General features: G+C 41.7%; 2 protein-coding genes across 3 annotated transcripts in view; one reads left to right on the top strand and one right to left on the bottom strand.

Annotated features, from left to right (window-relative positions):
* GALNT7 (polypeptide N-acetylgalactosaminyltransferase 7) overlaps window positions 1-8929 on the top strand; it is a 69540-nt gene extending 60611 nt beyond the window's left edge. For both annotated transcript variants that reach the window (XM_032186449.1, XM_032186448.1), the window contains exons 8-12: window positions 167-289; window positions 1329-1547; window positions 3767-3865; window positions 5161-5289; window positions 7811-8929. In XM_032186449.1, the coding sequence (XP_032042340.1) occupies window positions 167-289; window positions 1329-1547; window positions 3767-3865; window positions 5161-5289; window positions 7811-7948 (708 nt within the window). In that variant the 3' untranslated portion in view covers window positions 7949-8929. The remainder of the gene's footprint in view (window positions 1-166; window positions 290-1328; window positions 1548-3766; window positions 3866-5160; window positions 5290-7810) is intronic.
* An 8392-nt stretch (window positions 8930-17321) lies between these two features.
* Window positions 17322-19031, bottom strand: HMGB2 (high mobility group box 2). Its single transcript, XM_032186561.1, has 4 exons — window positions 18861-19031; window positions 18612-18757; window positions 18340-18514; window positions 17322-17867 (listed from the first exon to the last, which is right to left on the bottom strand). Exons 1-4 carry the CDS (start codon window positions 19008-19010, stop codon window positions 17715-17717), a joined length of 624 nt encoding a protein of 207 aa, XP_032042452.1. The 5' UTR covers window positions 19011-19031; the 3' UTR covers window positions 17322-17714.
* Window positions 19032-20882: the final 1851 nt, after the last annotated feature.

Below are 20882 nucleotides of genomic sequence, written 5' to 3'. Positions count from 1 at the left end.
TCTTTATTTCCTTTCATTTCAGACATATTATGTCTATGCTTATGTCTGAAGTAAAAAAAATATTTAAATGTATCACATGGTGGTATAGTAACAGAAGTATTTTCTACGTATTTATCTATCTTAAATTCCTGTATATTAATATCTGCATCTTTGCTTGAACTTGTAGATCTGGCAGTGTGGGGGAAAACTGTTGTTTGTCCCCTGTTCCCGTGTTGGACACATTTATCGTCTCCAGGGTTGGCAAGGAAATCCACCTCCTGTCTACGTTGGGTCTTCTCCTACACTGAAGGTACTATTTTGCTGCTGATTTGAGATAACAGATTTAAATAAATCTGTGTAAATTATCAGTAGCAATTTAAAGAGCGCTTCATCCAAAGGTATTTAGTGTCTAAAGTTAAGATGTTCAACCACACGGTGATCGTAGGTTTGCATTCCCCCACTGGCCTGAAAGGGTGTTATCCCAGGCTCTGGTGAATTGATTAACATTTTAGTCAAGCTAACAGTAGGAACAGTACTATGGAGCGTAGCTGGAAATAAGCACAGATGGGCATAGTGACAGAGAAAAAGGGCAATGGGAAGGGGGCTTGTAAATGATAGCTTATTTTTCAGTGCAGGCAAGCCTCTCTGAAATTATAAAACCCTACCACTAATCTGAAAAATCTGATCAAAAATATCTTCTGCATGTCTAAACTCCTTACATGAGTCAACTTGCCTGCTTACTGGGTGAAACGAAGCACTGCTGAATGTTCTTACATAGTAAGCAGCTTCTACGTACGAGGTAGTATAGAGGAATATCTTTCTCCCTCTTCAGGCACCCTTCTATCCTAACAAGCAACAATGAAATACTTCACTTAAGGTGCATGGGAATGTAAAATCTCCTTGGTGTTTCATAGCTGGCTTGTTTAAGACTTTTTTTTTTCCACCCTTAGTGGACTAAAGCATATCATTCTGGATATTTAAATTGCAGAAGTTGAATGCAAACTCTGAATTGTAGCTCTGGTACTTAGCAAATGACTGCAACATTTATTGCACCACTTACTGAAGAGTCCTTATTTAAAACAAACAAACAAACAAGCAAATAAAATAATTTAGAAGACTTTGTACTCTCATTAAGCCAGTTTATTTTACTGGCCTAAACTCTAATTTGAAAATAGTAGTCCTGTGTGTCATAATCTGCTGAAGATGACAAAATATCATTGCTATATAATAATTTCACACTATTATGGTTTTTAAGAGAAGAAATCTTTAAATCTGTGAAATTGACACGTTATTGTGTCTGACCTGTTGTGCATGCACTGAAATAATAGCAATGTCATTCTTCTTCACAGAACTATGTCAGAGTTGTAGAAGTGTGGTGGGATGAATACAAAGATTACTTTTATGCCAGTCGGCCAGAGACAAAAGCGCTGCCCTATGGAGATATATCTGAGCTGAAAAAATTCCGTGAAGATCACAACTGCAAAAGCTTTAAGTGGTTCATGGAAGAAATAGCATATGATATAACATCGTATTATCCCTTACCGCCTAAAAACGTGGAATGGGGAGAGGTATGTAAAGCACATAACCTGTATTTATTTTCTGAGGATTTTTTTTGAAGTTCAGAATTAAAAAGGAAACGATTATTATTTGACATTAATCTGAGAACAGGCTCTTTGTTTCCTGCTATACCGATGTAAGTGATACTGGCCAGAGGACTACAGAGAAATAACCAAAGGGGGAAGAAAAAAAAAAAAAAAAGAATGCTACTTTAAAAGCTGGGATTTCTTTAAAATTAGATCCATGTTTCTTTCAAGATTAATTTTTGTATCTATCCATGGTCTCAGTTATGTTTAAAACTCTTTTCTCCAAAATTGGAATTTATTTATTTTTAAAAGAAAAAAAAAAAAAAAAACGTTTGTACTAGAATATTGGCAAAGATTAATAGGTGAAAATTTATTTATTTATTTATTTTGGTGTAGTCTTCAAGAATAGGTAGTGAAATACAGAGAGAGTACATTCTGCCTATGTTTGCTAGCCTGAGATGTACTCATATTGGTACAGCCTCAGTAAATCCCTTGTCTGCATGTAATGATTTGATATGATTCTTTAAGAGGAGTTTCCAGCATTAATGTATATGAGTATGACTTTGCTAAATCAAGGGTGTAGATATGCCTACACATAACTTGGCATTTTCACTTAGAGAAAATTCATCAAAAACGGCAATTTCACTTAGTTATGCTACCAGGTGATACAGGACACCTCACTGAACCTGCCCTTCCCTTCTGGCTGTAACCCCACACTTGGAGGAGCCATTACTGTAGGTCTCCTTCCCAGCTTCAAATGATTTTTTGGCCCTTCTGAGATTGTCCAGCCTTGCCCTTTCTCTTCTATCAGTTTCACTTTTGAAGATAGTAGGGGCAAAGCCAAAAAATTATTTTGCTAGCAGGGGATGAGTCCTGGGTCCCGCCAAACTGAACAACCTTCTTTCTGATGTACCTGGTTTTGTAACTTCAAAAGAAGATTAGAAAGTTGAGATCTATGCATATTCATGTGACCAAGAATGTGTCATCTCTAACTTCTCTGAGGAATTAGTGATTTATAGTGTGTGCATGGTGGAAAGAGGGTACAAATAGTCTTGTATCTGGGGACCAGGTGAACGATGCCACTTTTATTTCTTATCTGAAAGCCGACACAAAGCATCAGGTTAGTGCATTAACTTTAGACCTGCTTTTGAATTCACATAAAGGGTTAGAAACGCTTGTTATGTATTGCTCTTCACTGGGGTGAAAATATCTGAAGAGAATAAAATAATAATGGTCACCTTGTGGAAAATCATCCCTGATAAAAGCGAACAGCTCCAGAGCAGAAACAGGAAAGACTGAAGTTCAGAGGCTTCTGTGAAGTTGTCTTCAACTCTTCGCTAGCTGACAGTTATCCTACAACATCTGAGATATTTTTTTCGCCATATGTTTGTAACATCACACTAATTGCATTTCCAAACCGTCAGGAATGAAAGCGGGGTTTATCTTCCCTAATACTGTCTGGAAGTCAGGTCTCTGGGCTAAGCTTAGTCCTCCAGGCTTCCTTCTGCAGTCACAAAGGAGAAAGAAGCTCCAGCAAAGAAAATAGGCTTGGCAAGAAAGTTATTTTGTGCCATAAAGCCTTTTCAAAGCCATTTGTTGATCCTTCTGAGAAGAGAATGGGATAATCAGCAGCAAAGGAAGGCATGCTTTCTGGCAGGACTTGTGTTCTTTATCCTTGTGCCTGTGCCTGCCCCTCATCAGCGTTATCTTTCCTTTCCCCGTGTAATTGCTGCTGCAGAATGAACTGCTGAGCAGCCGGGACTGCTCCTGCCTGTACTTAATGACCGCTGTCTGCAGCTCCTTGGCATCAGATTTATCTCCTCACGTCTTCCACAGGATGAGAGCAACTTCATCAAGCTCTGCCTTTATTTATGACGATCCGAGAGACCAAACGTGCTTTAATAGGAGATTGAATAAATTAAAATACTTGGAAGTCCTACACTGTAGTGTCGTTAGTTTGGAATTGAGCTTTGCAACTCTAGTTTCATTAGTGTAACTCCTATAAGAGCCCATAGATTAGCCTGGGCAGCTAGGAGCTCCATCTCCAACAGTTAACAGAATTTTTTAAATTTTATATGCAGACTTCTTTTGTATCCATCTGGCAGATATTTGTTTCTGGTCTGAAAGAGAAGTGGGAATTTTCCGAACTTTTCACGCTTATTTTTCCTTGAGACTAACTGAAAGTGCACAACCTTTTTTTCCAGATTAGAGGCTTTGAAACTGCTTACTGTATTGATAGCATGGGCCACACCAACGGTGGCATTGTCGAACTGGGGCCGTGCCATAGAATGGGAGGAAATCAGGTAAGTGACTCTGAGGCAAGGTTGAAAGAGAAGTGCTTTCAGTGAATGATAACAGATCATTTTTCTTTTAAGTCTGCACATGAAGTCACTTATGTGCTGGCTGTTAAAATGGGAGCTAGAGGTTTTTCTTAAGCATACTGACACTGATAAAATACAGGAATCTGAAAGTATCATTTCAAACACAGACTGCACAGAATTGAAGGCAAATTCGTAATCTTGTTTTCACAGAAGCAGGTATATGTGGAAGCGAGAACTGTGCTTTAAAGCAACCTTATCACTGCATTATAGAACATCTGCAGCTGGTAGCATCACTGCTGATTCATCGTTTATCCTCCCTTAATAATTAATCCTTCAGGAAACAGCCCCCCCTTACTCTAGCTCAGTGATTTCACAAATTTGTTTTGCTCTAATGGAAGCATAAAATACTTCTGTGCAATAACTCACCTTCCACCACAGGAGACACAATATTGAATATAAATTTGTCTGCTTCATTTACAAATTAAGTGTCAGAACATAATTACTAATAGATGATTGCAATCCAAGCTACTATTATGTTTGACCTGCGTCTTCACAAACCTATGCAAACTACCAGGCAAACATGCTGTTCTGTATTTGCATCTCCCTTTTCAGTTGGATCACTTTGCAGCATTTAAAACCCCTGTTTGTACTGATGTAGACTTGAAACAGGCAAGTTGTGTCACTGCAGTCCTGAAATCACATGCAGGAAGATTCTTTAAAAAATCACGGTTAATTCTTAATAGGTCTTGGAAATTTATCTTTTACTTTGATATTTAATGCAAAAGTTCCCTAAACTACTTTTTCTGTATATGTTACCTCCAAAAACCTTTAGTAATTATTTCATAAGAAGTAACTAAGACAATCTTTTGTATGCATTAGTTTGATTTCCTCCATGGCTAAAATACCAAAATGTTACTGCCTTCACCTGAAATTACTGTCCAAGACCAAGGACTTGCTACCAAACCTTTAGAAAGATAACGGGTCACTTAAACATCACATCATACAAAGAATTTTAACAAACACTTTCGGAAATCTCCCAAATAGGTGTCCCTTTATTTTTATCATTTTTCTCTTGCTAGGTAAGTTTCTTAGCCTTTCTCAGGAAAGTGATCAAAAAATAGTGTCCAAATAGTAAAAATGTGTTACGTCATGTAAAATGAAGGTAGGTGTAATAATACCAGAGAATATTTTTAGTGATGATATTTCATTGGTATTTCACTTTCTAAACTGTTATTTCAATTCAGCTGTTAAAAAGGTGGCATCTTTTTTTCTGCTAGCTTTTCCGAATCAATGAAGCGAACCAACTCATGCAGTATGATCAGTGCTTAACTAAAGGACCGGATGGATCCAAAATTATGATTACACACTGTAATCTGAATGAATACAAGGATTGGCAATACTTCAAGGTATGCAACAGATATATATGGAAAATAGAAATTATAATTCTCATCTTGTTTTGTTACACCTTTTTATTATTATTCTACATGTATTGGAAAATAGAGATCTATGACAAGATTAACTGAACCACATAAAGTCAATTGTCAGTTGCACATTCTCAGAAATCCATGCTTGCTGGGAAGACTTCTCCCTAGGGGTTTTGCTAGCACTTCCAGTCACTGACTTCTGTAGCAAAATCTTTAAATAAAATCTCCTGAGGGGACATGTTCTGCCACAGGTATGTTAGGAGTTAGCACTTGTCTCAGAGGAAGCAAAGAGGATGTCTACTACCAGTGATAGTGTTTCTAAAAGCTCTTTATGACACCACCCTCTCTGCTTGTGTGCTTTCTGTCAAGAAAGCTTCTTTATTGGGTGTTGTGAGAAGATGACTTAAGTGCTAAGGTGCATTTAGCAGCTAAGAACAATACATCTAATTTTGGGAAGGCTAAATTGAAGTGTTTAAAGACAGAAGGCTATGTTGGAATAGGTAAACATAGTTTTTCTTTCTGCATTGTCTTTGCTTTCTTCAGTATTTCTTTTTCCTGTTCATTAACCATTCCCTAAGAACATGCTCTGTTGTGAATTAAGGGTGTGGCACCGTTATAAAGCTATTGCAAAATCTATGCATTTTTAATAAAGACTTGGAATGTTGGCTGATATACATGAGAGGGCTGTTACAGCCTATTTAGTAAGTACATCTGCAAGTCCGCCATTAATTCTAGTTTTGAAAGTGTTATTTTTTAAAAAGTCTTAAAGGTTATATTTCTGTTTCTCTTAAAAAAAAAAAAAATGAGAATGAATAGTCCAAGGGTGACGTTATCCTTGGATATGGCTACACATAACTTGGTTCTGTGTCTAAGAAAATCTCATGCCTTGATTTTTTTTTTTCTTCAATCTTTCTAGCGTATTGCATGTTTCATTAGCTGGTTATCTGGATTGTGTTTGTCTGAAAGATGTAGATACTATTGATTGCAGTGAAATCTGTCTGTTATCCTTTAAGCCACCACACTCTTTCTGATACTTGCATAGAGCTGTGAAATCTCAAGCAACCTAACACTGTTTCCACTCAGTTACCTTGTGGCATTTAGACAAAATTCTTTACATCTGAAATTTAAAAATCAACAAGTAGTGTTTCAGTGCCTGCTGACTTCTGCTGTAGCATTAGAAAAATATATAGCACTTGCTAACTCTCCAGCCATTCTAGTGTGCCCCAGCATGTTACTTGGCTCTTCTGTAAGCATTTCTTTTATGCGAGAAGATCCATTTCCTCCACAGTGGTACCAAGTTGTGTAATTGTTTGCTTATTACCACAAGTTATAAGGAAGCCCAGTAGGCACAGTCTGGGCTGTAGAACAAAAAACTGACTGGCTTCCAGAAAAAAAAGAGAAAAAAAAAAAAAGAGGTGGGGGGTGAGAGCGAAAGGACCACCAAGGGTGTGTAACCAAGCAGATATTAGAAATCTGGCACCCTTTGCTGAGCAGTACAGAGGGTATGACCGTTTCTCTTAATGAGGAGGGTGTAAGGAATGAAATGCTTATGAACTGCTGAAAAATGTTGTGGCCTGGTGCAAATGAAAGCTGCCAGGAGATGTTATCTGGTTGGTTGGTTGTTTCTGGAATGAACATTTGTGTGCAGTTTGGTGAGCATAACGTCTGTGCTTCTGCAGTATGGAGCAGGAGGGCTTTTTGGTGACCGAGTGCCGGAGAGAGTGTGTCTTTCCGCGGCCATGGGAGCAGGGGACAGGGCTGTGAAGCCTCAGCCATGGTGCTGCAGGTTTTTCTGCTACTCCGTCGTTTGGATGCAGCTTGTCAGTGAGGCAGGGCTGCCTCTGGTGCGCAGGGTCAGCAAGCAAGAGAGAAGCCATAGGGCTGCTTTGCAAATGCGTGAGATCCTGCCGCTGCAGCAAGGGGATGTGGAAGGAGCCAAATGTGCGAGTCTCAGCCTGACTGTGCTCCACACAATAGGTCTGCAGTTTCTTAGGCAGTCTCCTGTTGCTCTGGCGGCCAGGCTTGCTCTCATACCCTCTTTTCTTCCTTCTACTAGTCAAACAGGCAGCGAAGTTATGGCTTTTTACCCCAGTGGAGTTAATGTTGCTGTTGTGCATTTGCTGTATGTGAGGGCTAACTAAAGGAAGATCTGCCCAGCGAAGTCAGTTCTTGTAAAGCCATCCTCTAGAGTTAATCTTCTGTTTTGGTTACAGGATGGATGAAAGTGCTAGAAGCATTTTAGATACGGTTTTGCTTATATTCTTAACAGTTTGCTTACAAAGAGAAATGCAAAGCATTTCAAGCTAACTTACATGCATCAACATTTTATAATATAAAAGGTGTAAAAATCTAGTTTTAACAAAGATGGAGGATGAGTATAGAACTGACCTTTTTCAGGGCCCCTGAAACCTGTTTTTGTAACAGCAAATAGCTATATTACAATTGTAAAGAAAATGTTTTAAGACAAACAAAAAAACATGTTCCTGATGGTTTTGTTTTCCAGAATCTGCACAGATTTACTCATATTCCATCAGGGAAGTGCTTGGATCGTTCAGAAGTCCTACATCAAGTTTTCATTTCAGAGTGTGACTCCAGTAAAGCAACACAAAAGTGGGAAATGAACAACATTCTTAGTGTGTAGACAAACAAAACCTACCTACTGACACGTTAATTTGTACAGGACTGAAAATAGCCTGAAAACTGCTGCAATTATTAACTTTGTACAGCTGCGAGCCTCCTGATTTGGATGAAGGACATAGACGAACTGTGATTATTACAATAACATTATCATCCGCAGTTAATGTTTACAAAACTGCTTTACCTTAAACTCTGTAGATGTTTACATCTTTTTGTTTTAAGATGTTGGTAAATTAATGTGCTGTTAGCTATGTTTCATAGGAACATAGCTAAAAGCGTTGTCTTCTTTGGGATTACACTCAGGGGTCTGAAGGCAGTTTTTTTACACACACTTGAAAAGGTTGGAGTAACCAGATTTTCGTAGAACTTGGTGATTATCAACCTGTTGTATATTTTTATTTAATTTTACATCTTACTAAGCACTGCCACAGGTTATTAGCCAGGGTGGCCTTCTCTCACAATCATGCTGCTTTTTTGGAAGGTGAATTTCAACATATTTAGTGCCTCTTTCATTTCTCTCTTTCACAAGAAAAAGCATTTGTCAGAAATTATACAATGGATTTTTCTGAGCTGTCACCACGGGTAGGGATCAACTGTACCACCCCATGTAATTATTGTGTTGCTGAAGACAATTTCTGTCACTAGTTCGGCCGCTTGTTGGTGGGCGGGAGCAGAGGCTGCACACAGACGTGCTGCAGGCTCTCTGATGTGTCCCTTTGCTGGGGATGCTCTGAAAATATTATGCTGGGTCACTGCCCCATGTTCTACTCCCTGCATCTGCTGTGCTTGGCAGTGCTGAAGCAAGCGGATGCTTTGTGTGGGGCAAGGAAGAGCTTAGTGTCGAGTTTAGCACCAGTGTGGTACATGCTGATGGAAGTAAGCACCCTCTCAATTCCAATTACAAATTTATAAGCACTCACCTGCTTGTTTAAACCATGCCTTACATAAAAACAATATTTTTTTAAAAAAAGTGAAATAAAGTAAAACTGCATGATTATGTAAAAAAATAAAATAAAATAATGCTTCATTTATATTATTGTTTTAAATGGAAATCACTTAGAGATGAACTAAAACTTTCAATCAGGAAAAAAAAATCCAGCTTGCTAACACATTTGCTTACTTCTCTGAAAGGACATCTGTCAGCTAGTTTGGAGCCCAGTCTTAGATTTGAAAAGAGAAATGGAAATCCTGAAACCACATTTATTTGTGTTAATTTTTTCCGTATATTTTTATTGGAAACTTTTCCTGAGGGATTATGAACACAAAATACAACCGCTTGGTGCTATAATGTACAGAACAGAACATGAAGAAGTTTCTGAAAATGTTCCGAAGAGGAGTTTGTGAGAGCTCCCTTGGGAGTATAAATATTTACTCAGAGTGAGCAGACAGGTGAAGGAGAAATGACTTATCCTCACTTCCTTATTCAAGATTTCGTGACTGTTAAGCGTTGACATCAGTGTACTGACTTAATAAGAGTTATGTCTATAACATGTCACACTATTAAATATGACTAAATACTTCCCTGAAATCTAGAATAGCATTGCATGCAGCTTCCATTGATGTTAACAAGGGTTATGTATCATATTTGGTGACAGAGTTTGATCTTTATAGGGCTGTCTGCACTGATATATTAGTTTGGGATCTTTCCTAGTTTCTTTAAACTTCTCACCTATACTTTCAGAGGTATGAAAAATAGAAAATAAAGGAGGGAGAAACTGGAATAAGGAAAATAAGGGTGTGTGTTGGTACTTGTTCCTTGTGTGTATGAAAACTTACTCCATTTTTATGTGTTGGGTAGATTAATTTAATCATATTACTATGCATAAGAGAAAGAATGGTGGCACATAAATTGTGCGGGTGTGCATTTTAAATGGGTATTTTGTGCAATTCATTAAAAGCTGATGCTGTGTGTGAACATGAATCTCTGTATGTGAGACTGAAACCTTGCAAAACATGAGATCATAAGAAGCTGTTGCTGTAATGACTTTTTCGTACTATAGCCTGCTTGGAAAAAATAATTCCCATATTCTTGCTTTGTAAGTTGATGATAATATCACTATGCATTTCTACATATTTTATAAATTTGATTTATGCAGATTTTGATACACTGTATGTTTCTGTAGAAATTGTATAAATCTTTAAAAAATTTATTAGGGAGAAATCTGGGAAACATGTATATCTTATGGGTTGCTTGTTTTTTAGGTGAAGTAAATAAAATATTTGAATTTTGGGTTTACTATACTTTTGTAGAGTAAAAATGGATTATTATCTTTATAGGAACTCCATATCTCTAAAACCGGACAACTTCTATGTTACAAACTTTAAAATATTAAAAGTGTTTTATTTTCCTTTTTTTTTTTTTTTTTTTTTTTTTTTAATCTAGGTACTTTTTGTCATATCTGAGGGAGCTCAGTTTTTTATCCAGCAAAGTCAAAAATTACTCCCACTGTGAGTTGCCACATGGACACATTTGGATTTTTGTACCTCCTGCACTGATCGAATTAGGTAGATTTACCATGCCCTCAGAAAATGAACCTGAGAATGCTGAGAATGATTTCTAAAGTAGAATCAAAGGTCCAGGTAAAAGGGGGCAAGGGGCAGGGGGACGAAGCAATATACACAAGCTGTAGGTTTTTCACAATATTGCATTGTTCTGTGGCTGTTCTGAATGATCACGTGGAGGGAGACTCTGAATTCCTTGAAAGAGCTGGTGGTGGTGGCATGTGTTGGGTGAAAACATGCCCCCTGCAAGCAGTGTTCCCACACAGGCAGGGATCCCTTTCCCAAAGCCCCCTGGGGAAGCACGGTGTCCTTCTGTGGTACACCTGGGAGAAACCGAGTCATGCCTGGCAGTGGAGGCCTTGCTAGATTGAGCCTGTAGGACAGCTTCCCTAAGGCCAGCATGGTTGTCTGATAGAGAACTGCAATTACAATTTTCCTATTTTCATTTCTGAGGCAGCATAGACAATGAATGAAAGTAGCAATGAATGAAGGTAGAGGCCTTTGCTGGATTCCTGGGGATTCATAAGAAGAGATATCTGGGAAGAGATGATCAGAACAAAAAGTACACCTAGTTGTGGAAGTGCTTCCAGTCATACTTTCCATTGTACTGAAGAATGCCCTGAAGTCCTGACTGTCCTGAAGCTGCTGAGGGATCTCTGGAGGCCAGGAGTGATGACAGAAGGGAAAGTTGTCTGTCCTGCGGCCTGGGAACTAAGGTAAGGTGGTAGAGGAGGAAAACAGCTGTGTAACCCCAAGATACAGAGTGGTAACTGGTTGCTAGTGGTATTGAAGTTATCAGGGATAAAGTAACATTGTACTGAGCCATTCCCACTTGGAGACTGGAGCTGCCCCTTCTGGTGTTTTTGTTGCTGTTGTTTGGTGTTTTTTTGTTTTGTTTTGTTCTGTTTTTGTTTGTTTTTGTTTGTTTGTTTGCCTGTTACAGTGTCCCGTTACCTTCCGTATGATGTTTGTGGTCCATGCTTATGAAATATCAGGATCCCTTGTCTCTGTTGGACAAAAGCAAAGAATATTCTGACTTAGGACATGAACTGAGCTTAACATAAGAAATTTAAAAGCACGTACGAGATCAGACAAAAAGTCTAGTTAGCACAGTGGTCTTGCTTCCCTCAGTAAGCCTCACTGTGGTCAAGCAGCACAGGGCAGAGCGAAAAGACAGGGTGAGGATACTTCTGTAACACTCTCCCTACTTCTGGCAATTTACAGTTCAAGGGCTGTCTGAGCTAGGAACAGTGTTTTTCTATTTAGTATTCCAGAATTTGTCTGACCAGTTTTTGAATCTCGGCAGACTTTGGTCATCTATCACATCTGATTATGCAAAAAGCATGAAGGTTTCTAAAGGGACACACTGGCTCTGCAGCTTGTTCCCCTGCCGAGACAAATCAGTGAGATACAGAAGAATTATGAAGGCTTGTTAATGGTCTTAATTCCCAAAGGAGGATTTAGTGCTAGGTCAGTGCTGGGTTCAGCTAGCCAGGAGCGGGCTTCAAGGTGGCAGCACTGACAATAATGTCATCACAACACATTTTTCAAAAGACCTTTTTAGAAGAATGTGGTCTTTTCTACTGGAAGCTACCTGACCCTGCTGTTAAAGCTTGTCCATTCAAACATCCGTTCGGCTCTGCTGAAGAGATGATTTACGTGCACAACTTTACGAATAGAAGTTTGGGTCAAGAAACTTTGAGAATAGCCGTAGAGCTTGTAGATGTAGCACCAGATTGCAAGCTAAACATTTTTCTGGTGGCTGACACTGTATTCAGTCCTGAAAATCCAAAAGTGTCTCCAATAGTGAGGCTAAGGCTAGTTGATCTCATGATATCTAGTTGGAGCTACCTACAGGTTCACTCACTAATTGCTGCTGGCCTTTGACAGCTCTTGATTGCACTGATGAAGAAAAATTGGTATAGACAATCAACTTTTTTACTGGGTAGGTTTAAATGTCATGCACATCCCACAGTTGGAAGGCTTATGAGTCCCACAAGGGCTGTGTGTGTTGGAGAATGTAGCAATGAGCTCTACATCTGGGCTCTGTTACTGGATTCTTGACACTGGATTCAAAAGGAATCATGGAAAAGCAGACCAGGCTGTGATGGAGCTCAGATGAGAGGCCCAGCAATTCCAGAAATGCAGGGATTGTGGGCAAAACGTTTATGTACTTCAAGATGTGGAAAGAAATACAAACCAAAATGAGAAAACAAAGATAAATATATGCCTGGGATGGTAATACAAGTGAAGCAGGTTTAGTGACAGTCACCACCACAGCAAATAATCCATTGCTGAGCAGTAAGCAGCTGAGTATATACTAGTGTTACATACAAGGTACTTATCATACACAGTTATGAAACAGTTTGACAGATCATTAGTGAATCAAAGATAAAACTTCTGTTCCATGCTTTTTTATTTTTTGTCCAAGTCGATTTGCAGTTTTGTTGTTGTTGCTGTAATTCTTGATTAAGTTCTAAAGCCTGTATACACTGCGTTTAGCTCCTGGGTTTGTAGCTGTTCTGATCAGGGTTTTCCTTTTGAAAACACAATAAATAAATAAATCACCTATTAAACCTTATATTTCTTTAGGAATAAGGCAAAGTATTCATAAGTAGTTCTTGTTTTTTCTTTTTTTTTTTTTTTTAAGTTACTTTTTGAATTACTTTACCTAATAATGCCTGACTTGCTATATACTTTTCTAACAAACATCTCTTATATCTTCACAGAATTATCTATTACAGTTCCAGCGTCTCCTCCTGACTAGCATGTAATGTAGTGTATTGTCCATCCTCATCACCAAAGACATAAACACTAGTCCTCCTTTTTTCCTTTTGCTTGTGTTGGGAGAAAATATATTAACATGTAATGTATTTTGTATAAACAGCGTGTTTCACCTGCTATTTTTATTATGCTCTCACTTCAAGATGCAGTCTACATTTGCAGTTCTTCACTGTTAGCTCTCATCTTTGTTGCAGCACCATTCACCTCTTTTCTACAAGTCATTCACACACACACACACACGTATATATATATTTATATATATCGAATAGTCGTCACTAGCCCTTAACCTGAGCTCCAAAAATAACCTATGGGTTTTCATAGGTGATTCTTCTCAACTGGTGAAACAGGTAATTAATTTCTATCTTGTTCCTGTATTTTTTATCCCATCACTCAATAACATGAGACCTTCAATGACGGCTTGCTTTCTTTATGAGGAGTCTGTCAGGAATTTCAGAAATCTACCTGATCTCCCTATCTTCACATTCATTGATTTTTTTCAAAGTCTATGTGACAGGACTTCCTCTCATGTCTTATTTAGCCATTTGTCCAGAAATTCTCATCTGTACTGTGAGAGTTTCTCAACTTGCCATATGGACATGACTGGTCTGAAGTGCCCTGTATCCCCATGGAATGCTTTCTAAAAATTAGTGTCATATTTGTGACCTTCCATTACTCTAGTGCTAGACAGTTTTAAGTGAAAAAAGACAAAGTACAGTTAATGGTTCAGCCATTTCATCCGTGGGTTTCTTTAGAACTCTAGGATGAATACCATCTGTCCTGTCATTCTTTTTCAAAACCTTTTATAGCTGGATTTGATGCAGATGCTCCACCATGCCTCCTCCATTACAAGTTCTGTCATGAACTTCTTTCTGAAGCTCCTCTTCAAGGTTAAAAATTAAAATTAAAAAAAAAAAAATTCCTGAATCTTCTGTGAGCATTGATTTTTGCATCTTGATCACGTGTTGTCCCAAAGGCCTGTTTGGTAGGCCTCCTGGTTCTGATATGTTTGAAAGTTAATAATCATGTATTTTCTCAACGTGTTCCAATGGCATTTTTCCCTGCAATACATTGCTGCATCTGGTCTGTTGGGGTGCAATTTTTTTTTCCCTTTTACTGGTTTAGAAGTAAGTTCCACTTTTAAAAGATTGCTCTCCTACATTTGTAATTCTTTTACACCTGCTCTTTATCCACATCAGTCTTGGTTTTTGTGGTCTCGGTCTACTTTACTGGGTGGTATGCATTTATGCTGGACCTCTCATGCAATTTATCAGTCTTCCTGATGCTGACAACCTTTTTGGGTGTCCCTTTTAGATTTGATTTGAGACAGACCTCCCTGTTCACCTCCAGGTACAAGTTTCTGGTGAGTAATTTCATAAGATTGTCCATATTGAACACGGATGTGAAAAACTAATTTAGCTTTTCTACTACAGCCTTGTCTTTTCTGACTGTTCCTTTTATGCTTTGATCACTTACTAGTTCTTCCAGTATTCCCAGGTGGGCATTATCTGAAACTCCTGATCTGACATACCGTGCTTTTTAAAGCTTAATTTGAAGGTAGTCATTTCCACATGCTCTTTTCCTTTTGTCTTTAATCTGTATTCAACATCCTTCTTATCAAAAGGTCAAAATATTATTTGAAAAACTGCTAATTGTATTTAGTCACTATATCATTCTCAGTTGATAGATCAACCTGATGTGGAGCTTTGCTGTGGGTTGCTGCAGCTCATGCTGATGTGTGTGCACAAAATGATCTGGGTAATGATGTGGGTTAGGCTGGTGAAGCAGCAGAATAGACTATTTTTGCAACAAAGATCTCCATCAGTCAGCATGTATTTGTTAATGAGATCATAAGCAAAAGTAATGCAGGTGGCTCTTCACACAGCATTATTGGGATATGGGACAAGAGTGGCAACGTTACACAGTTCTGCACAATTTTGTGCAGAAATTGTGTTGGAAGCTAAATTAGCCAATTAATACTAAATGAAGTTGAGTCCAAAAGTCTTCACTGAGGAAAAAATTAGGAGTCTCTTTATTCTGAATTACCTCAAGATACACTCTTACTCAGGCACAGTATTTAAAATTCTGTAACCCATACAGCTTTTTAGGACACTTGAAGTGTTATATTTTGTTCAATTTAAAAGCACTAGAGCAGAACTAAAAAACATTTCAAATCATCAAACTAGTCAATTTACTCTGATGTTACTGTTCCACTGCAAAAGATTATAGAAACCCAATCAGGAAGACTTCTTGAAGCGTCACCATTTTACTCTGGAAGGGAGTCTGAAAATTCAGGGGAGATGATGGGAAGTTTCTACAGGAAAACCTGAGCAGAATATGATGGAAGTGAGACCAGTGCAGTTTCACCTACATACTCTGAAAGGGAATTGTCTCTATATGGAAGAATTTTGGAGACAAGGACAAAGGTTCTCTTGAACTGCAAATTCTGTATTAGAGGATAGTGCACAAAACAACTGCCTCTCACTTCCAGTTTACACCCGTGGCTTCCCAAAATCTGAGGTAATAAAATAGAGATACTGGTCCTGCAAATGCAGAGTACCTCTGGTAGGTCCAACAAGCAAAACAGCAGTTAACCCTTCTGACGCTACTTTAAGTATCGGGGGGGGGGGGGGGGGGGCGGGAGGGGGCAGACCAGCCTTGGGGTTTTGTGGGTCTTCAAAGGTTAGTACCCTACTTCGTTATAAAATAGTTGTGAATTGCCTTTAGTTTTGATTTGCCTTATTCCCATGCTTTTGCAAATATACTAAATGGTTTTCTCAGAACTGGCTTCTTATAGAAAGTGAATGCTACATTATCTTTAACCTACAACTAAATGACATTTACTATGGTGATCCAGCTGAGATCTTTTTTTATCTTGTATATAAATGACTTTTCTCAAATTTATTTCAGACCCTGATGGGCAACAGAGACTTAAAAAAAAAAAAAAAAAAAAAAAGAGAAAGAAAAAAAAGAAAAGAAAAAGGTTGGAAGCATGCCCTTTATAGCACTTAATCTCTAGGCATTAAATGACTTTCAGCACAGGGCTTTCAAAGGCTAGTAAGTTATTTACCTATCTCAACAAATTAAAGTGAAGGTATGAGGTTAGTTGTGGAATCTTTCATTTTTCCATGTGCAAATATCACCAGATGTCTAAATCTAATCTAGATTTTTAAATCTTTATATCGTTTTGGATTTATAAAAACAAAACAAAACACTATGAAACAAACAGTGGAAACAGTGCAACTGGTGTTACTGTTACCATCACAAACAGTAACACACCAGGAGAAGGTGCTCTTTAAAAATACTTCCTTCCTCTTTGGTATGTGGAAATGTTCGACTTTCTCAGGCTATTCTGCAAGCTGAAAGCATCGCATGAAAAGTCACCAATATGGGGGCCAGGTTGAAAGGGAGAGAGTAGGGGGACATCAGGGAAGATATGCCACGTCTCTTACAGCCAACTTTCCTATCCTACATGGACAGCAGAAAAGGCCCCTGAACCTGAGCTCTAGAAAGTACACGATTTATTATCAGCTAATAAAGCAAGAACAAACGTTGAAACCACTGCTTGAGGGGAAAAAAAAAATCCAGGAATAAATATTATCTATCAAGTTCAGTATTAAAACTAGATTATTCACTCTGAAGATGATATAAGCAAATACTAGCATAAGGAAAAACTTAAGTGCAACTAAAGGTAGTATATATGGGAGAGAAAACCCTGGTTAAAAGGCAAAAGAAAATTCTGAATTCTGTGCAAGTTCTTAGAATCCTAGAATAGAATCCTAGAATGGTTAGGGTTGGAAGGGACCACTAAGGGATGTGGTTTCAAACCCTTCCACCAGACCAAGTTGCTCAAAGCCCCATCCGACCCAGCCTTCAACACTTCCAGGGATGGGACATCCACAGATTCTCTGGGCAACCTGTTCCAGTGCCTCACTACCCTCAGAGTAAAGAATTTCAAAGAGCTATGACTTTTAAGAGTTTTGTCAATTTTGTGGTAACAGCAGGGGTGATAGCCCAAGAACACTGCAATGCCTGCACAGGGCTTAAGAACTCTGGGGAAAGGCAGCCTCTCAAACATTAAGAATACAACAATAGTCATGTACAACATTTTATTACAAAATTGTTAAAAAAAGTAATACAATGCAATATACTACAAAATATAAGATCAGCTATTAAGCTACCTCCTTTATTTTACTTAGCTAAAAAAGAAACACCTGGCTATCAGTCACTGAATTTCAACAAAACCATTAAATATGCAGAAACATTCCACAACTTTTTCTTCTTTTTTTTTTTTTTAAACCGAACTGTAGCAGCCCCTTGGCGTACTACTTACATTAAAAATAGAGGTCTCCCTACAAAGAACCACATTACCTATACACAATTCTGTACAGATTTTTATACTGAAGCTAACAATGAGCTGCACTTGAGTTCACATTCTTAGCAAAATATTGGATTTTGAGCGTAAATCTTTACAGCAGGACATTCATTTACTCCTCATCCTCATCTTCCTCCTCTTCTTCTTCATCTTCTTCCTCCTCCTCCTCCTCTTCAGGCTCTGCTTTCTTCTTAGATCCTGCAGGCCTACCTGGCCCCTTTTTTCCTGCATCACTCTTGCTCTTGGCACGATATGCTGCAATATCCTGCAAGAAAGATGCTGGTTAGTTGCTGGTAGTGTAACTCTGAGGACAATCATGCACTACTACAAAAATTTAATACTGCCGCGTATGTGGAAAAGTGGGATTTCCATCTTGGAACTTTCATTCTTTCACCTTTTGGCCAGAGAACATAGATTTGTACAGGCAGTTTTAAGAATTTTACGCTTACAGCGCTTGGGAAGATGACTATGTGCTTTCCCAAGTAGGTGACCTGTTTTTCTGGAAGTAAAGCACCTTATTGCTAAAATCTCTAGATATGTAAAAATCATGTTCAGGCTCACTGCAAGCATTCCAGAAACCTCCCATGCCACACCCTTTCCATGCATTCTGAAGCCTGACAGAGTTTCATATAAACACTTAGAACTACAAACCATATATGGTTTAGGTGCAAAACAGAAGTCTTACATTTACAGTGACCTATACAATTTTAGCCACTACTCTATTATCTTCAGTGTACCTTTTCATATTTCTCCTTTAGTTTTGCAGCCTTCTGTTCGTATGGTTGTTTATCTTTGGCCGACTGTTCAGACCACATTTCACCTAACTTCTTTGCCGTATCTCCAATAGACAAGCCAGGATGCTCATTTTTGATTTTTGGACGGTGTTCAGAACAGAAGAGGAAGAATGCAGATCTAAAATGAGAGACAGCGATTGGGGTTAAGCAAGTATGAGACAATTAGAATGTATAGGGTTGTGTGTTTGTTTTTTTTTTGGCACAGAACCACTCACGGAGGTCTCTTCGGAGCGTTGGGGTCCTTCTTCTTTCCCTTCTTCTCTCCCTTGGGAGGGACATAGTTCTTCATCTCCCTGTCATAACGAGCTTTGTCTCCCTTGGCCATTTCCTCGAACTTCCCTTTTTCCTTGCTGGACATGGTCTGCAGACACACGGGGGCGAGAGGGGAGGGAACCCGGCTCAGATCCAGCGCCCACTCGCCCCTTACAGCCCGGAGGGGCAGCAGCCGCAGGGGCCACGCTCACCTTCCACCGCTCGGAGCACTTGCGCGAGAACTCGGCGAAGTTGACGGACGAGTCCGGGTGCTTCTTCTTGTGCTCCTCGCGGCACGTCTGCACGAAGTAGGCGTACGAGGACATCTTGCCCCGCGGCTTGTTGGGGTCGCCTTTGCCCATGGCGAGGTCGGCGGCGGGTCCCTGCGGGGGGAGAGGGGGGGAAGGCGGATGAGCGAGGGGCGTGGCCACAGGGTGGGGGGGCGTGGTCCTATGGGGGCGTGGTCACAGTGGAGGCCACGCCCCCGCCCCTCGCGCGCCGCCGCCGCCTTCCCGCCCAAGCACGCCCCCGCCGCCCCGCGCACCGCCCGCGCATGCGCAGCACCACCCGCCGCCCCTCAGCCGCCCTCCCGCCCTCGGCTCCCCGCGTGGCGGCCGGGCCCACGCCGCCGCCCGCTCCCCCCCCCCGCCGCCTCCAGCTGCCCTCCCCGCGGAGCCAGCCCCAGCCGCCCGCCCGGCGGCCGCCCGCCCGCAGCAGCCCGCTCCCTCCCGCCCCCGTCCCTCCTTCCCGCCCTCCCTCTCCGCCTCCCTCCCTGCTTCCCCGCAGCCCTCACGGAGGCTCCGCGGGCGGGGGCCGCTCGGGCCTTGCCTGGCTGGGCGGGGCGGGGCGGCTGCGGGGCGCTGCTGGCTGCGCGGCTCGCTGCGGACTGCCTGCCCGGCGGCGCACTTAGAGCCTCTTGTTTTCCGCAGCCCTACCCGCCACAGCAACTTGACCCGCCGCCCCTCGGGGCCCGCCCCCCGCCGCTGCCCATTGGCCGCCGCGCCGGTTCAAACTGCCTTCGGCCCCGCCCCCTCGGGCCGGCCGCGCTCCCCATTGGCGCGCCGCGCCGCCGACGTCAGCGGCCGAGCGGCTGCCGGGTTAGGTGGCGCGCGAGGGGGTCGGCAGCCCGCATACTCGCTGGAACCGGTTGGGGTGAGGAGAGCGGCGGGGGGGCGGGGCCAGGCGCGCCGGGCAGCGATTGGACGGGAGGGACGGTTTAAAAAACCGCGGGGGCGCTCGCCATTGGCCGCCGGCCGCTGCGCGCCTCCTGATTGGGCGGAGCGGGATGCGGCAGCGTGGTTTAAAAATACAAAGGCGGCGGCGGGGCGCACTGCGAGCCGGGGCGCGGCACCGCGCGGGTCGGGCTGGGCCGGGGTCTGCCCGGTGCCTCCCCGCCCGGCCCGGCCGTGGGGAGCCGGGGTGTGGCCCTCGGCTCCGCTGCTCGGCCGGGAGCGCGCAGGCCGCCGAGGGAAGGCGTCGCGCGGTGCCGAGGGGGCGCCAGGGGTGAAGCCTCAGCGCCCGTTCGGCGGCTTGGCCCAGGACTGCGGGCGCTGTGTGTGTTTTCCTGGTGGCGATGTTCCGCTGTCCTCCCCCACTTTCCCCCTTGACGTCCCTTCAGGCACACCCAGCCCTCGCCGTTTCTCGCGGCTCTGCCTTTCCAGGCGCAGCCCCAGCGCAGGGTGCGCCTTCGCTCGCCGAGGATGTCACGTCCTCGGTGGAGCTTTAATCGCGTTAACCTAGTTCAGCGGCGGCGCTGAGAGCCTCGCAAGGAGAGCGGCGAGAAGCCCGAAGCTCCCTGAGGGCACTGACTCGTCGCAGCCACGGGACCGCTCAGTGGGTCTGACGTGATCTCCAGAGTCCCTTCCGTTGCAGATCTGCTCAGATCTCGTTGACTGAGAGGCATTTACCGGGCCCGGCCCTCCGAGCTCGTTTTTCTTCCTGCTGACAAAGACATGTTCGCACAGAGCAGCTTGCTAATATGGTAACAAACGCCTCCTTCAGCCCCTTTCCATGTTGAGCTTTATGTGTTTGCTTAAGCTGCAGCCCTGAGAGGCAGAGTGTAAACTGAAGAAATTGCTCAAAACCTTCTTTAGAGAAAGGGAGGTTGGGAGGTGAACTGACAGAGCTGTGCAGAGTATTTCCTTTGCAGATGTCAAAGCCTGTTAGAAGCCAGTTATCAGAATTCTGATATCAGCTAACTTCTGTGGCTATTCCTTTTGATGGTGTTTTACCTA

This window comes from Aythya fuligula, chromosome 4, assembly GCF_009819795.1.
Source record: "Aythya fuligula isolate bAytFul2 chromosome 4, bAytFul2.pri, whole genome shotgun sequence".
NCBI lineage: Eukaryota > Metazoa > Chordata > Aves > Anseriformes > Anatidae > Aythya > Aythya fuligula.
This window is presented reverse-complemented; position numbering and strand designations above follow the sequence as displayed.